Genomic DNA, 14524 nt, shown 5'->3' with positions numbered 1-14524 from the left:
TCAAACACCTCTAGAGCATCATAGTCATACTCATCCTCCACAATCATGTTGTGGAGGATGATACAAGTCATCATAATACTCTGCAGCACCTCCTCATCTAGCATCAGAGCAGCACCCCTAATAATTGCCCAACGAGCTTGTAAGATACCGAAACACCTTTCCACGTTTTTCCTGTAACCTTCTTGAAAGAAAGCAAAACTTCTTTCCTTCTCGGATTGGGGATTCGGAATTATTTTCATGAATGTCGTCCACCTAGGATAAATTCCGTCGGCAAGGTAGTACGCACCTGGGATACGATATTGTTGATTTTGTACGTGACCTGGGGGGAATGACCTCGCAATACCTCGTCGAACACCGGGGATTGACGAGGGACATTGAGGTCATTCTGAGATCCGGCAACCCCGAAGAAGGCATGCCAAACCCAATAGTCGAATGAAGCTATGGCCTCCAAAATTATACTTTTTTGGCCCTTCTGATTCCCGTACTCTCCTTGCCAAGCAGTAGGACAATTCTTCCACTGCTAGTGCATGCAATTGATGCTTCCAATCATTCCTGGGAAACTTCGAGCCTTGCCTTTTTGTAGAAGCCTTTACAGGTCCCTCAGCGTGGGTTTGCGAAGGTACTCCCTCGTATACAAATTTTTCACTGCATCACAGAATCTCACCAAGCACTCTAGGATAGTAGACTTTCCCATCCTTGCAATCTCATCCACCAGATCTGTAGATGCCTGATAAGCAAGCATCAGCAAAGCAGCTGTAAGTTTTTGCTCCGGGATAAGACCCAAAACTCCAACAGCATTATGCTTTTGAATGAAGTATGTGTCGTAATTACAAATATCATGCATGATTTTTTGGAACAAATGTGGCTGCAACCTATATCTCTCTCGAAATTTAGAAACATAATATAACGAATTTGGGATAAAGTAATCCTTCAAGAGATTCTTGCCCCGAGAGTCCCTATGTCTGTCCACATTCGGGGCACGACGAAGACGGTGTTACCTTGATTGATTAAGCATACACACCACTGCTGCAAGCATTTGTTCCTCTTCTTCATCGGCGTCCTAATCTTCTTCAGCACGTCTACGCCAGATTTCTTCCCTTTCTTTATGTTGCCTCTCCAACACCCTCCTCAAGTTTGACATTGAGAGTAGAATGTGTTTTGTAAAATTTGAGAAATGAAGGAATAGATAAGAGATGGTGTGAGAGGTATGAGTTGATGGTGTAGTTTTATAGAGGGATTCAGAAGATAGAGATGACACGTGACACAATTTTAGAGGGTGAAAATCTTATCTGAAATATGAGATTATAATTTTTTAAAAATATCTGAAAATCTTATCTGACAGAGATGACATGTGGCACAATTTTAGAGGATGAAAATCTTATCTGAAATATGAGATTATAATTTTTTTTAATATCTGAAAATCTTATCTGACATGAGACACATGGCACAATTTTAGAGGGTGAAAATTTTATCTGAAATATGAGATTATAATTTTTTTTAATGAATATCCGAAAATTTAATCTGGAATAAGACACGTGGCAACCGAGATTCTCATCCGAAAATCTTTTCTGAAAAATAATGGACACGTGACAACAAAAAATCTTATTCAAAAATTTAACAAAAGATTATCAAAATTAATGGTTTAAAATATAAAAAAATAGGAGATAAAGTACAATGAATAATATTTGCCTTAGACTTGCCCTAGACTTAGCTCTCATGGGTGGAACCACAAATGACAAGGCTGCCACTATTCACATGAATAGTGGCAGCCCTTGTCCTAAACTTAGCCCTTATAGGTGGAGTTGCTCTTAGGTTCAATTTCCCCCTATATCGCTTATATAAAAACTAATAATAATTATAAAAAAAAAAAAAAAAAACCAACAACAACAAACAAACGTTCGAATAGTTGGTTTTGAATGGTACCAAAGAAATGAAATCTTAAAATAAAATTTTGTTTGATGAGCAAAAGACCTGAACGGTCAAAACGACATTATTACTCAGTTGGTCTAATCTCACAAAACGACGCCGCGTGTAGCGCTCGCCCAATTATTTCGTCTCCTTTGTTCAAAATCCGAAAGTCCCTTCCACCATTTCTCCATCTCCGAGAGACAAATCAAAGAGAAGCAAACCAGTTTCACAGAGAGAGACCCGAAAACCCGAATCCAACCCGGAAAAAATGGGCAAGGATCTGAGCGACGACCAAGTATCGTCAATGAAGGAGGCATTCACTCTCTTCGACACCGACAACGACGGCAAGATCGCTCCTTCGGAACTGGGGATCCTAATGCGATCGCTCGGAGGCAACCCGACCCAGGCCCAACTCAAATCCATAGTCGCCGAGGAGAATCTCACGGCCCCCTTCGACTTCCCTCGCTTCCTCGCCCTCATGGGCAAGCACATGAAGCCCGAGCCCTTCGATCGCCAGCTCCGCGACGCCTTCAAGGTCCTCGACAAGGACTCCACCGGCTTCGTCTCGGTCTCGGAGCTCCGGCATATCCTCACCAGCATCGGCGAGAAATTGGAACCATCCGAGTTCGACGAGTGGATCCGGGAGGTCGATGTCGGGTCCGATGGGAAGATCAAATACGAGGACTTCATTGCCAGAATGGTGGCCAAATGAGAATCGAAACGGTGTGTTTTGACTGATTAAGTGGTTTGTGGAAGTAATTTGGAGCTAATGTATGTTTTTCTTTTTCTTTTTTTGGTGATATGATTTTAGGGTTTGTTTGTTTTGGTTTTTGTTTGTGATGAATTGAATTGTCTCAGTACTGGTAAATTTCAAGGTGTTTGGGATGTAAGTGTTGATGGTTTCATGGAATGTAATCTGGATTTGCTAGATCATTTTGTCGGTTCTTGTGCTCAATCTTTGTTTTCTGTTGGGAATTGCTCTTGATTTTTGGATTGCATTTGCATGTCAAGCCTAACAAATGACAAGTGAGAAACATTTGAGGCAACCCTTCATCATTTGTACACTTCATGTCTCAAATTCAAACAATTTTCTGGTAACAGGACTTAGATGCATGGAGTTTTACGTCAGTCATTAGTGCTGCAGATTCTCAGTTCTGGATTTATTTTATGCATGTGGACTGTTATTGCTTATTAGATATTTTGATGACAGAATTAGACACATCATTATGGTTTAGTGGGGTTTTTGTTTTTTTGTGTGGACTGATTCTGCCCAGATAAAACTTGGATGTTCTTTCTTTGGTTATTCTAGAGTTCATGATCAATTTGGTAGAAGGTTTGTCCTTGTGAAGATGGCATTGGTATCATTCTCTTGCCAGATTATCAATTAGGATCATACAATCAAATGAAACTTGCCTAACTAATGGTTTAGAAGAAACTTCTCTTGGTTTTGAATGTTTTCGAATGACTCGACTCGACCAACCTGAATGTGGCACATGAAACTGGTGCAGTGATTTCTGTGTTAGTTTACTACATTCTATGCCTTGAATGTAATGCATGTGAATATTTGATGCACTGGAAGAGTGAAGGATTATGCAGGTGAGTCTTTTACCTGGAGAATGGTATGGTTAGTTTAGAAATCAGGAAACAAATGTAAAAGGTCCTTCAAATAACAGTTCACAATTTGAAACTTGAGGTATTGAATCAAATGATCGTGTTCATCTAAAAAAATTGCATGCATAGAATGTCGGGATATTGTGGCGTAGTCAGGGGCAATGTTTTCGTGGCTTGATGTTATTCGGCTCAATAGCTCATATAATTAGGGAATACCATTTTTCCCTCAGTTTTTTGTTATCACAAATTGATATCATGTGTCTTTAAAGAGTAGCCTCATGTTGGTTGGTGTAGGTTGCTTTAGCTTTGATCTCGTTGGGAACGTTGAACTTTTCTATATACTTAAAAGCACTCTTGCTTTAAGCCACCAACAAAAATTGCAACAAATCACTGTATATAAGCCTAACTTTCTTATATGGCTTTGAATGCGGTTCCAAGGCTTTAAGACCCTGCAAAGGCTGGTTATGAATCTGAATAACAAAAGCGCTTGGCTTTAAGTTGATTTGGACTCAGTCGTAACCCAATTCACAAGTTTGCTTAGAAAAAGAAATAGAAGAGAAAACTAATATGCTAGAGTTATGTTTGAGCATAGACCAATCGTTACCAATTGGACCAAGAAAATTAATATGCTTGCGAGTAAGTTCTGAGAGATCTTACAACTCCTAAATAGAACAATATTGCGCAAAACAGAGCATTTTAATGGATCAACACTTTCAATCCTAACAACATTTTGCAATACCTCCTACATTCAGGACTTTCAAGATTTTCCTCTTCGGAGGATTCCAATCCGTACAAATCTCTCCAGAATATATAAGTTCAACCTTTGCCTGTGAACATGAGATTCCCCCAAAAGCAAATAATCAAACTACTGAAAATGGAGAGGGCGCAAGACAAGAAAGAAGTGCTGAAACATCTATGAGACTCGCACTCAATTTTGAACAATTACACAAGCAAGAAACAACAATGTCAAGACACTTTACACGACTTGTCCGACCCTCCGATTACAGTTCAAACTAATGTACAATGATCCCACATAAAAAGAAAGGAACTGAAGAGCAATTATTTCCGCACAAAGTCGCATAACAGTTTCAGTGGGTATAGTATGCTGATTCTTCAAGAATCCCAAATGCAAAGAAACCATCATGTCTACATTACTGAAATGGCAAACTATTGCATTGCTGACAAGCTGGTCATCTAAGCTATGAGATTGTGAACTTTCTGGAGCATGAGGTAGCTGACTTTCTGCCAAAGGATTGTCTGAGCTTCCCCTATCATCGTTGGCTGGATCTTCATCCTTGGCTGGATCTTCTGGATCTTTTTTCTCATTCTCTTCACTAGAACTCCCACCACTACCCCCCTTTGGAATGCCTGGAACCAAATCAGGTCGAGCCTCCACACCAACCCGTCTTAGATGTAGCTGACCACATTGCAAACACCAGTTGGAATAAAGGTCTTTTAATCATACATAAATCTACAACAAGAAGTAAACCAAATATTACAAACAAAAGATTCGTAGAAGAAAAATGGAAATACCATTTACCTGAAGATGTAAGTTTACTTCATCTGGCCGTGAAAGGAATGGAAAATCTCCCCCCGTCTTCAATTGTGCTCGCCTTGCACCAGGGTACCTCTCACTCACTTCATCTTTGAGTTGTTGAGGAATCGCACTGTAGTCATTTGTCTTCATGTATATGTGTTGAGAAGAAATTTTTTGACCAGTCAGCTTAGACTTTTAAACTTCCCCATTAAGCTTAGCTAAATGATAAGAGTCTTGTAATGGAAATACTCATATTGCAAGAAACGTCCAGAAGGGATTCAGACATATGAACAGACATGCAAAACTAAAGCCATCAACTTAGGATGAAGAAGTCAAATAATTCCAAACCTATAAAGATTGTTGGGAAGATGCTAGCAACATTTATCAAGTGATTTGCCATGTTAGCCGCTTTTTCGCTGTATATGAGATATGAATGCAGTGTGACAACCTTACTAAGAACTTGCATATAAAAAAGTTATCAACACACTTAAAAAGGGAGCTGAACTATGAAAACTTTCGGGTGACTTTGTAAAGCTGCTCCCAGAATTTGGCATAAAACTGGCACGATCATCCAAAAAGATATAGAAAATGAAATATTTTTTTAGTGAAGTGGTGAAAATTTTGGAAAAAGTTGCTAAAAGAGAATAAGAAATTAGAATAAAGTTAGATCCAAGGGATGCAATACCTAAATAAACACTTGTTTCTGGAGGCATTATTAGTATATCAAACTTGATAAACATTTAATTGGTGTATTCATATGCATCAACGTAGACCAAATTAAATCCAGAATACATACATCCATTATAGTAATGAATGAGTCTGTAAGCAACAGAGGTCCAACTGAGGCAGCATCAGCTGTTAAAGTTAACCTGGAGGCCAGGTCTTCTCTTGAGAGCGTTTCAACCTGATTTACCACAGTTTAGAGTCAGAAATTAGAACAGCTTGCACTGCTATCCAGGTTTTATAAAATAAAAAAAAAATTTGTTCTTTTTGGATAAGGACAGCCATAATGAGCAGATGGTAAAGGCTTTCACAGGCTCTACCTGAGAAACAACGAAGTCCACCGAATCAGCAATAAATGGCTCATGGGGGCCATCACGAATTCCGGTCAAGACATATCTTTTCAGCAAAAAAGAAGGGGTCCAACTAACGCTGCATAAGACAGTACCATAATCAGGCAAGTTGTTTGGTAGAAACAAAAGAAAACTGGAAGCGAATTCAAGAACTCTGAGCCAAAAACTATATAAGTCTAGTACACAACTTGTAACAATAAAAAGAGAATGCAAAATCCCAAGGAACATTATATCACATCCAATCAACAGTTTCAACCCACACACACACCGTAACCCATTTTATTTAAAAAGTGAAGTCACTGCAGAACCTTGCGGTAAATAATTTATTTTTAACATCGAACAAAAATAGCCACGAGGAAGGGTGGATAAATAGTTCCAACAAACATGATCCCTTAAGTTGATCCTCTTTCTAATTGGAATACAAACGAGTCGATGGAAGGAAGAAGTTTAGGCGAAATATCATGTGGGATTTCATAATTGGTGTGCCTGAGTGCACCTTATTGTTATCAGCAGCACATTTATAAGGTAAGACATGAATCTAATTGATGTCAAATTATATAATTAACGAATCTAGGGAAGATACTATCATGAAAAGTTTTTCTATTCACTCTTCCTCAAATAGAAGAGTCATTCTTAATTCCAGCAACCATAGCATCATTTGTTTTTTTTAAAGTTCCTTATAACTATTTCAACAACAAAAAAAAAAGAAGGAAAAAGAGAGAGAGAAATGAACTCTAAAAAGCTAATCAAGAAACATCAAGCAGTAGCAAAGACCATTACAACCCTTTCCAGGTCAATGCAAGGTCTAAGAACTTATAAAGAAGCACACTGTGCAACACAATGCAGAAGTAAGTAGCTTAACCACCAACCTGTTGTGAGACAACTTAACAGAATTACCATCTAATCCATTTTTGGATTTCTCACAAAAAATAACAGCATGTTTGTAGTTTTATCAATGTTCCAAGTAATGGGACCCACCAAAGTACTAAATATCTGATTATCGCCATCTATACTGATTAGTGCTTAAGTACAAATACAACAAACATACATGGGAGCCCATGGCATTGCTGCAGAGAAACTGCGCGTGTCCAAAAATGTGTTTGATAGTATCAATGATCGAACTCGTCTTGGACGATGCTGAGCAAAAAGTTGAGCCAAGAAGCCCCCAAGGGATGTACCATAAATATGTATCTGTTAGAAAGAGATCGATCAGATCACTGAAAAAAGTACTAAGTTATTATTAACTCCACAAATATGAGAAGATGTGTTAATATTGATTAGACAATCTCACACTTTGTTCAAGTTATATATCAAGCATCTATATTCACTGTTACAAAGCACATTCTTCAAGTAACTGATCTAAATTGTCATGGACAGCATGTTTCATCTTTCCCCACAATAATCTCTGATCACATTTCATCCATTTGGATATGCATTCCATTTACAGAAAATCAGCTATTATTCAATGATCTAATCTAAAAGTAAAAATAAAAAAATATAAAGGTGCCAGAACAGTGGTTTTCTTTGAGGATCAGTTATTTACATCAATGTACTGTCTCTACAAGCAATTTATTGATCTTGATGTATAATGCGGTGTAAATTATTGCAGTGTAAGAAATTTACTGTCTCTTATATGGCGGCCTAGACACCGAGAAAATCTTTAATGTAGACCTGGAATCATATCCTACCCAACTACCCACAAGCTAGAAATCAGAGAACTACTTAATAGTTCATCTGTGAGAGGAGGGCATGTGACAAAATGCAATCAGAATGTGATATTTTCCATCTTGCAAATAAGCTGTAGCCTGATAGTCTCAACATCACTGGAGAGTGTTGATTCGTGAAGCGTCGGACCTTAACCGAACAAGTGCTAACAGTATAACTAGAAGGGGCATCTTTCTCGAACTCAAATATCATAAAGTATAATTAAGTACAGATAAAGTGTCATTATTCACATACTGAAAGCTATATGTAGCACTTGGGTAGCTCCTAAAGAAATTTACAATTTAGAACGTAAAAGCTATTTGTGCTTTAAGAAAATTAGCAATTCCTTTAGTGCAACCAAATAGAGATACTGACCAATTAGAATGATAATGGCATGAGTAAAGTACACTGTCCAAAAATGGAGTGCTTACATGATGAACATCGATAGCATCCAAGAATTTCTCAAATGCTTGGACCCACTCATGATGATTCCATACACGTGGAATATCAACAGAAATCACCCGATAACCCTGCAAATTTTATAAATTTATTAAATTAATGTATGAATTCATTAAGTAAAACTTGAGAAGAGTTACCAGGTACAACTGTAAAGGCAACACAATAAAAGTTAAGGCTTAAATGTCCTGTTGAACAACTGACTTATCCACTTAAAGGAAACAAAAGGAAATCAGTAGCTAAACAAGAAAATTTTCAAGTATATGAGATCAAACATATTCAACAGACACCAAAACATAAAGTCTGAAGTCTAGCTGAAGAAGTAACTCATCCACATGCAGAAGGAAAAAAATGGAAATTAGTAACCAAAAAACTGAATTTCGTACATATGGTAGGAGAGGTCAAACATATTCCTCATAGATTCCCATATGTAAGATGAACTACGTATAGGAGCTCCCTTCTTCCATGAATAAGAAGTTATTTATCAGTACAGGGAAAGTTAACTGGTATATTCAACGTCACAACTGTGATAATCTGATGGTCGTTAATCTCAGCTGAGACAATCAAGGCCCAACAGTTTTACCTATATGTGAGCTTGTTTCTTCTTACTCTTCTTACTCATTTGGGAAGCACAATCCTGGGAATAAAAATATTTCTCATATAATATATGCACAGAATCAAAATTTTCACCCCAAAACATCGCCACTACATGAAAGTTAATGATTCCAGGAAAAAGAAAACAACTAAACAGCCAAAATGTAAGTCCTATGGACCATGAAAACTTCACACTAAAATCTAAGTGCGTACCAAGGAAAAGAAAATCAAGATCAAAGTATTTCATGTTTTTCCAAGACTTTTGTGATAGATACAATGAAGAAAACATAAAAGCCAACCAACTACCTTCATGGACAACGACATGATCTGCTTGTAGCAGACATCAGCTGTCCCTGCTGTTCCGGGAAGACAAATAAGTGGAGGTACTGCTTTTGGGCCAAAATCATAGTATCGCCACTGTTTTGTGCCAATCTGCATACAAATTACTTCAATATAAACTCCATTCATTAAATAATAAGAAACAGACAGACAGCTACTTATCAGCACCCCTACAGTTGATTAAGCACAAAGCTTCATAGCTGAAAAAAGAAAGGGATACATACACAAGAAGCTCCGCATGCAAAACCCACAATTGAGAAAAATAATTACACACACATCAAAATTCACAAACTTTACAAAACCCATGTCCCACAGTGCTGACAATTTCAAAACTACGCACAAAATAAGCAACTATTTTATAATTGATTTTAAAAAAGTGACACTAAACCCAGAACAATTAAAAACCCAGCTGTAAAATGAACCTAATGAATCAAACTCAAGGACAAAATCATAAGAAATGGGAAAAAAAATCGAAAGTGGAATTGAGAAGTAGAGGTAAACAGAACGTACTGGGATCTTGTGAAGAGGGACCTGGGACTTGAAGTAGATGTAATCTCCGGGCGCCGAGTAGACGCCTTTCATTGCTAGTTTCTGTGCTCAAACCCTCCCATATCACATACCCATTATTCGATTTGATCTTATTGATCGATCTCTCTGCCTATTTTTCTATAATTATTCCTTTTATTATTATTATTATTTTCTGTGTATTTGGTATGGTTGTTTGTCCTGGTTGTTCTTTCGAATTTCTTCGAAATTTAATTTTGGGATTGACCAGTAGGAGATGAGATGGAGAGCCACGTGGATGGGCCCCTTTATGACAGTCAATGGTTGATCATCTTTCAACTGCTCGTCAAGGTCATTTAAGTATTAGGCATGATTGGTGGTTGTGGTTGGTTTTTTCTTTTTAGTAAATTTAGGTTTTACCCATAAAAAAACTTTCACTTTTGGAAAAAGCCAAAGCTTTTTCAAAAAAGACAGAAAAATCTCTCAACTTTCAAACCAAAGACATGCAAATGTAAAGGATTCCTTAGGAAATCAAAAAATAAATAAGGGCAATTTTGTCCATTTCGACTTCTTTTAAAATTTTTCTCTCTCCTTTGGGCTTTTCCAAAGTCTCCCTTTCTTTTTTTGGTTCTTGGTTTTTAAATGAATTCTTGTTGTTTTTCTTAATCTCATTTCTTTTAAAATTTTATTTTGCTTGTGTCCTATTTTTTTAATTTTATTTATACAAAAGATATTAGAGGAGGGAGAAATTGAATCTATCTTACCAAAAAAATAATTCATTTTAAAAAACTGGAAAATATAAGATGAAAAACACATTTAAAACAAATTTCTTGCAAACAATAGATCAACATACCTAACAATAAAACACAACCAATGAGGACAACCACGTCCTAACTTTGGCGAAAAACGAATCTATAATCTGTAAATTAATTCTAGAAGATTGTCAACCAAAAGTAGGGATCAATTTAGTAAAAGCTTTTTTATAAAAGAATTTTTCTATCCAGTTCAAGCAATACAATTCCTTCCTTTACACACATGGAATGTCTGCCTAGTCGCTTTTCTGTATTTAGAGAAAAAAAAAAAAAAAAAAAACTCATCTTTGCTTAAAGAAAAATGAAATCTAAACAACATTTTCTATTATTTATTTATTTATTATTATTATTATTATTATTATTTTGGGTTTAGAGAGGAACAGATAGAAGGGAATATAAAATTTTATTATATTTGAGTCTTAAAATGTAAATTTGTACAATGGGGTTTTAAAAATCATGTTTACCGATAGAAAGGAAAAACCCGCTGAAAACCCAGCGACTTTCATACGAGCCGAACTCGGCGACCTCTTGCAATCGAACCGTTGCCGGCAGCGCCCTCTTGCAATCAAACCGTTGAGGCTAGAAATCGCCTCTCTTGAATCTGACTCGACAATCACAGTGGTCAAGCGTTGTTGTCTTGCAAATTTGCACCCTCCAATATTTGAAACCACTGGCAATGCTTAAACATCTCAAATTTACCCAAAGGTTAGAAACCCTAAACCCATTTACCCTATTGATTAGATATTGCCATTTTCAATCGAAGCTGTGTTTTAATTCTTCGAGCCCATCATCGTGTTTGGCACCCCCGAAAATTGTAGAAAACAGTGTTGCGATTTTATGGGATTTGGATACCAAACCACCCAAATCAGTGTCGCCCTACGAAGCCGCCGTCAAGCTCAAGAGGGCGGCTTCGTCTTTTGGGCTCGTTCGCCATATGATAGCGTATGCGAACCGGCATGCGCTTAATTATGTTCCACAGGTTGTCAGAGAAAGGAAAGAGAGGAACAGGGTTGTGATTAGGGATGGTGAATTGAACGTTTGTAGGGTTTGCGGGAGGAGATTTTATACTAATGAGAAGCTTTTGAATCATTTCAAGATTCATGAGAGGGAGCATGCGAAGAGGTTGAACCAGATTGAGTCTGCTAGAGGGAGCAGGAGGGTGAAGCTGGTGGGCAAGTATTCAATGAAGATGGAGAAGTATAAGAACGGTGCAAGGGATGTCTTGACACCCAAGGCGGGGCGGGGTTTGGCAGACGAGGTGAAGCGTGCAGGGTTTTGGGTTCGGAGCGTGATGGATAACCCTCAGAGGGTGGATGCTGCATTGAGGAATCACATTGTGGATATGATGGATCACAAGAGAGCTGAGTGTTTGATGCTTGTGTCAGATGATTCGGATTTTGTGGATGTTGTGATGGAGGCCAAGCTGAGATGTCTCAAGACGGTGGTTGTGGGGGATTTTGGTGACGGGGCTCTGAAGAGGGCTGCGGATTCGGGGTTTTCTTGGAATGAAATTCTAATCGGGAAGGCGAAGAAGGAGGCGGTGTCAGTTGTGGGGAAATGGAAAGACCGTGATGTGTTGAAGAGATTGGAGTGGACATACAAGCCAGATGAGGAGCAAAGTGTGAATAGCTGGGATGATGAGGTTGATGGTGAAAGCGAGGATGAGGAAATTGAAGGTATTGTTGATGGAGTGAATGACAATTTAGGGAAGGATGTTAGTGGCAGATGGTGGGAGCTTGACTCTGATGCTGATTCCTCTAAATGTTGATCTTTTGGTGATTGAGTGAAAAAGTCAATTTAAAAAGGGAGGAGCATTTGATGAGAGAGAGAGAGAGAGAGAGAGCAAAGCCCTGTATCATGTATTCTGCTGATTGTTTTGTATATTTCCCCCCTTTTGTGGGGCAGTAGCTTGTTTCGATTATATCCTGTCACTCTGTTGGAAAATTAAATGATACCGACACAGAGATTAGAATTCCATTTGGGTTAAACTTTAAGCTGGTAATGGAGAAAAAGAATAGAGATTGGAGATTAGAATGCCATTTGGGTTTTGGTTTAATACTTCTGAAACTTTTCAGTTTAAATTGTTTAATGTCAGATTAGTAGCCAACGAGATATGCTCAAAACCCATGTTGATCTTCAGTACCTGTTTCTCTCAAGCCAAAATGATAGCAGTAGCAAGCCAAAAGAGAATGAAAAAGACGTTATGTTCCCTCCTCACCAGGGTGAGAAAATGGAAAGGAAGTTATGTTCTTTAAAGCTAACTACATGATCAGCAACTTCTAACAAGCCCTAGCACACCAACCTAAAACCCCGAACAACAGGGCGAAAACGTAAAAGCACTTCTTTTTTGGGTCTGGAAAAACTGAAAGCACTTAAACGCTGCAATGTTCACTCATAATAAGGTATCAGGTACATACATGAGTGTCACTCGTAAGGATATAAAATTGAAAGACAATCCAGACAAATTTCAAACTTGTGGGAGTCATCTACCAATACTATTGTTTGTACAGAATGTAAGAGCTTAGAAAGGGGAAAACTAGTGTGCTATCCGTCCAAGAAAAAGTGAGTATCATAGATGGAACATACTTGAGCAATGTGCTCAGCAATTTATGAAAAGAGAATAATAGATGTCCAATATGTTTTCAAGTTTAAAAAGATATCAAAAAAATTTCAAGATCCGGGTACTTGACCAAGGATCCATGACCTGCAAAACCCTCTCCCTCTCCCTCTCCCAAGCCAACTTACACAACCGACAAACACCGCATTCTTTCATGATTTTGAGGAAATTTTACCTTCTGTTGCGAACTAGGACCTCCTCCTATATGTTATTCGGTGCCTAGATAGGCTTGGAATTGCCCATCCAATTATCATTCATAAACAGCTTTCAGTGAGCTTCAATTACTTTCTAATAAATCTGACCGAATTCTACCCATCTAGAAATACACAAGGAGGCTGCACAATAGATCAATATTCTTACATAACTGTCAAGGAATAGAAAGAAATCCAAGGAATATATCCTAATCCTCAAAGCCATCCACCCAGCATGCAACTTCAAATTAATAAACTTGGTAAACGAATGGCGACCACAAGCATTAGCCCAATTGGTTGTCACACCTTTCCTCCAAATAGGTTGTCCCTGGTTCAAATCCCTCCTTCCCAAATATTGTAGATGACCAAAAAACTTGGTTTGAAAAATAAACAGGGGAAACAAGAAATCTGTAGATTGAGAATTCCAACCAAATATTTGTTAAGACCCCCGTCCTCTGGTTGTAAATGCACCAGAGCGTTGCCTAACCTCTGAAACGATACTTTCTCAACTTCCCAAGACAATTCTTTTGCACTGTACTTCTAATAAATTTCAATGTACGTTTTGTTTTTGTTTTTGTTGAGCAGTAAGCTCCTCTACTTTATCTCTACTCATTAGTTCCTGTAACAAAGTGGCGGGATTGATGGGTTTAAATTTAAATACTGGCAGGATAGAGAATATAACCTACATAACTGTAAAGGAATAGAAAGAAATCCAAGGACACAACGAAATCCTTTCTACAAGAGTGAAGAACAAGCAAACTGCATATAAACTGCTAAGCAGACAATGAAGTAGCTGAGTATGAGCTGTGAGGCTGTGCAAGAGAGAACCTCAAGACCATTTTTCTATACACTAGCAATGACAATACACATCGATCACCCCTAATGCCATAGGACACAATGCCACAATTGCATGAGCTCTAGTATAGCAGGAGAATCAAATGCATTATCATCCATACCAGTGTGAAAGTAAATCCAACAACATCAATGTGAAACTGTATCACATCCAATTACAGTAGTTCCATTTAGTAAGCAGGCACAAAATAATATCACTCAACATTAGGAGCAAGAATACAAGAGAAACACTTGGTATCAAATATTTCCAAATCATGACCAGAAACCATTCTGAATTAAAAAAAAAAACTGGAGGTGAAACTGAAATGTCAAACAACTAATAAATA

General features: G+C 37.9%; 3 protein-coding genes across 3 annotated transcripts; 2 read left to right on the top strand and 1 right to left on the bottom strand.

The window, feature by feature from the left end:
- LOC18776067 (probable calcium-binding protein CML13) lies at positions 1919–2863 on the top strand. Its single transcript, XM_007210016.2, has one exon. It carries the CDS (start codon positions 2177–2179, stop codon positions 2618–2620), a length of 444 nt encoding a protein of 147 aa, XP_007210078.2. The 5' UTR covers positions 1919–2176; the 3' UTR covers positions 2621–2863.
- LOC18776144 (maspardin) lies at positions 4187–10043 on the bottom strand. The gene is made up of 8 exons (XM_007209132.2): positions 9733–10043; positions 9190–9315; positions 8265–8363; positions 7178–7320; positions 6100–6208; positions 5853–5960; positions 5060–5200; positions 4187–4936 (listed from the first exon to the last, which is right to left on the bottom strand). Exons 1-8 carry the CDS (start codon positions 9802–9804, stop codon positions 4496–4498), a joined length of 1239 nt encoding a protein of 412 aa, XP_007209194.1. The 5' UTR covers positions 9805–10043; the 3' UTR covers positions 4187–4495.
- On the top strand, positions 10973–12513 carry LOC18776041. The gene has a single exon (XM_007209216.2). The coding sequence runs from the start codon at positions 11215–11217 to the stop codon at positions 12304–12306; it is 1092 nt and encodes a 363-aa protein (XP_007209278.1). The 5' UTR covers positions 10973–11214; the 3' UTR covers positions 12307–12513.

The sequence above is a fragment of the Prunus persica genome, chromosome G5 (assembly GCF_000346465.2).
Source record: "Prunus persica cultivar Lovell chromosome G5, Prunus_persica_NCBIv2, whole genome shotgun sequence".
Taxonomy (NCBI): domain Eukaryota; kingdom Viridiplantae; phylum Streptophyta; class Magnoliopsida; order Rosales; family Rosaceae; genus Prunus; species Prunus persica.
The sequence above is the reverse complement of the archived record's forward strand: the minus strand, read 5'-3'. Positions and strand labels throughout refer to the sequence as shown.

What these genes read in the sequence shown, in the direction of transcription:
- LOC18776067 (XM_007210016.2), top strand. Translation starts at nt 2,177, where the DNA reads ATGGGCAAGGATCTGAGCGACGACCAAGTATCGTCAATGAAGGAGGCA.
- LOC18776144 (XM_007209132.2), bottom strand. Translation starts at nt 9,804, where the DNA reads ATGAAAGGCGTCTACTCGGCGCCCGGAGATTACATCTACTTCAAGTCC. An exon ending in TCCCTCTTCACAAGATCCCA is followed by an intron (nt 9,316 to 9,732) that starts GTACGTTCTGTT and finishes ATTTGTATGCAG; the next exon opens with ATTGGCACAAAACAGTGGCG. An exon ending in AAGTAAACTTACATCTTCAG is followed by an intron (nt 4,937 to 5,059) that starts GTAAATGGTATT and finishes CAATGTGGTCAG; the next exon opens with CTACATCTAAGACGGGTTGG.
- LOC18776041 (XM_007209216.2), top strand. Translation starts at nt 11,215, where the DNA reads ATGCTTAAACATCTCAAATTTACCCAAAGGTTAGAAACCCTAAACCCA.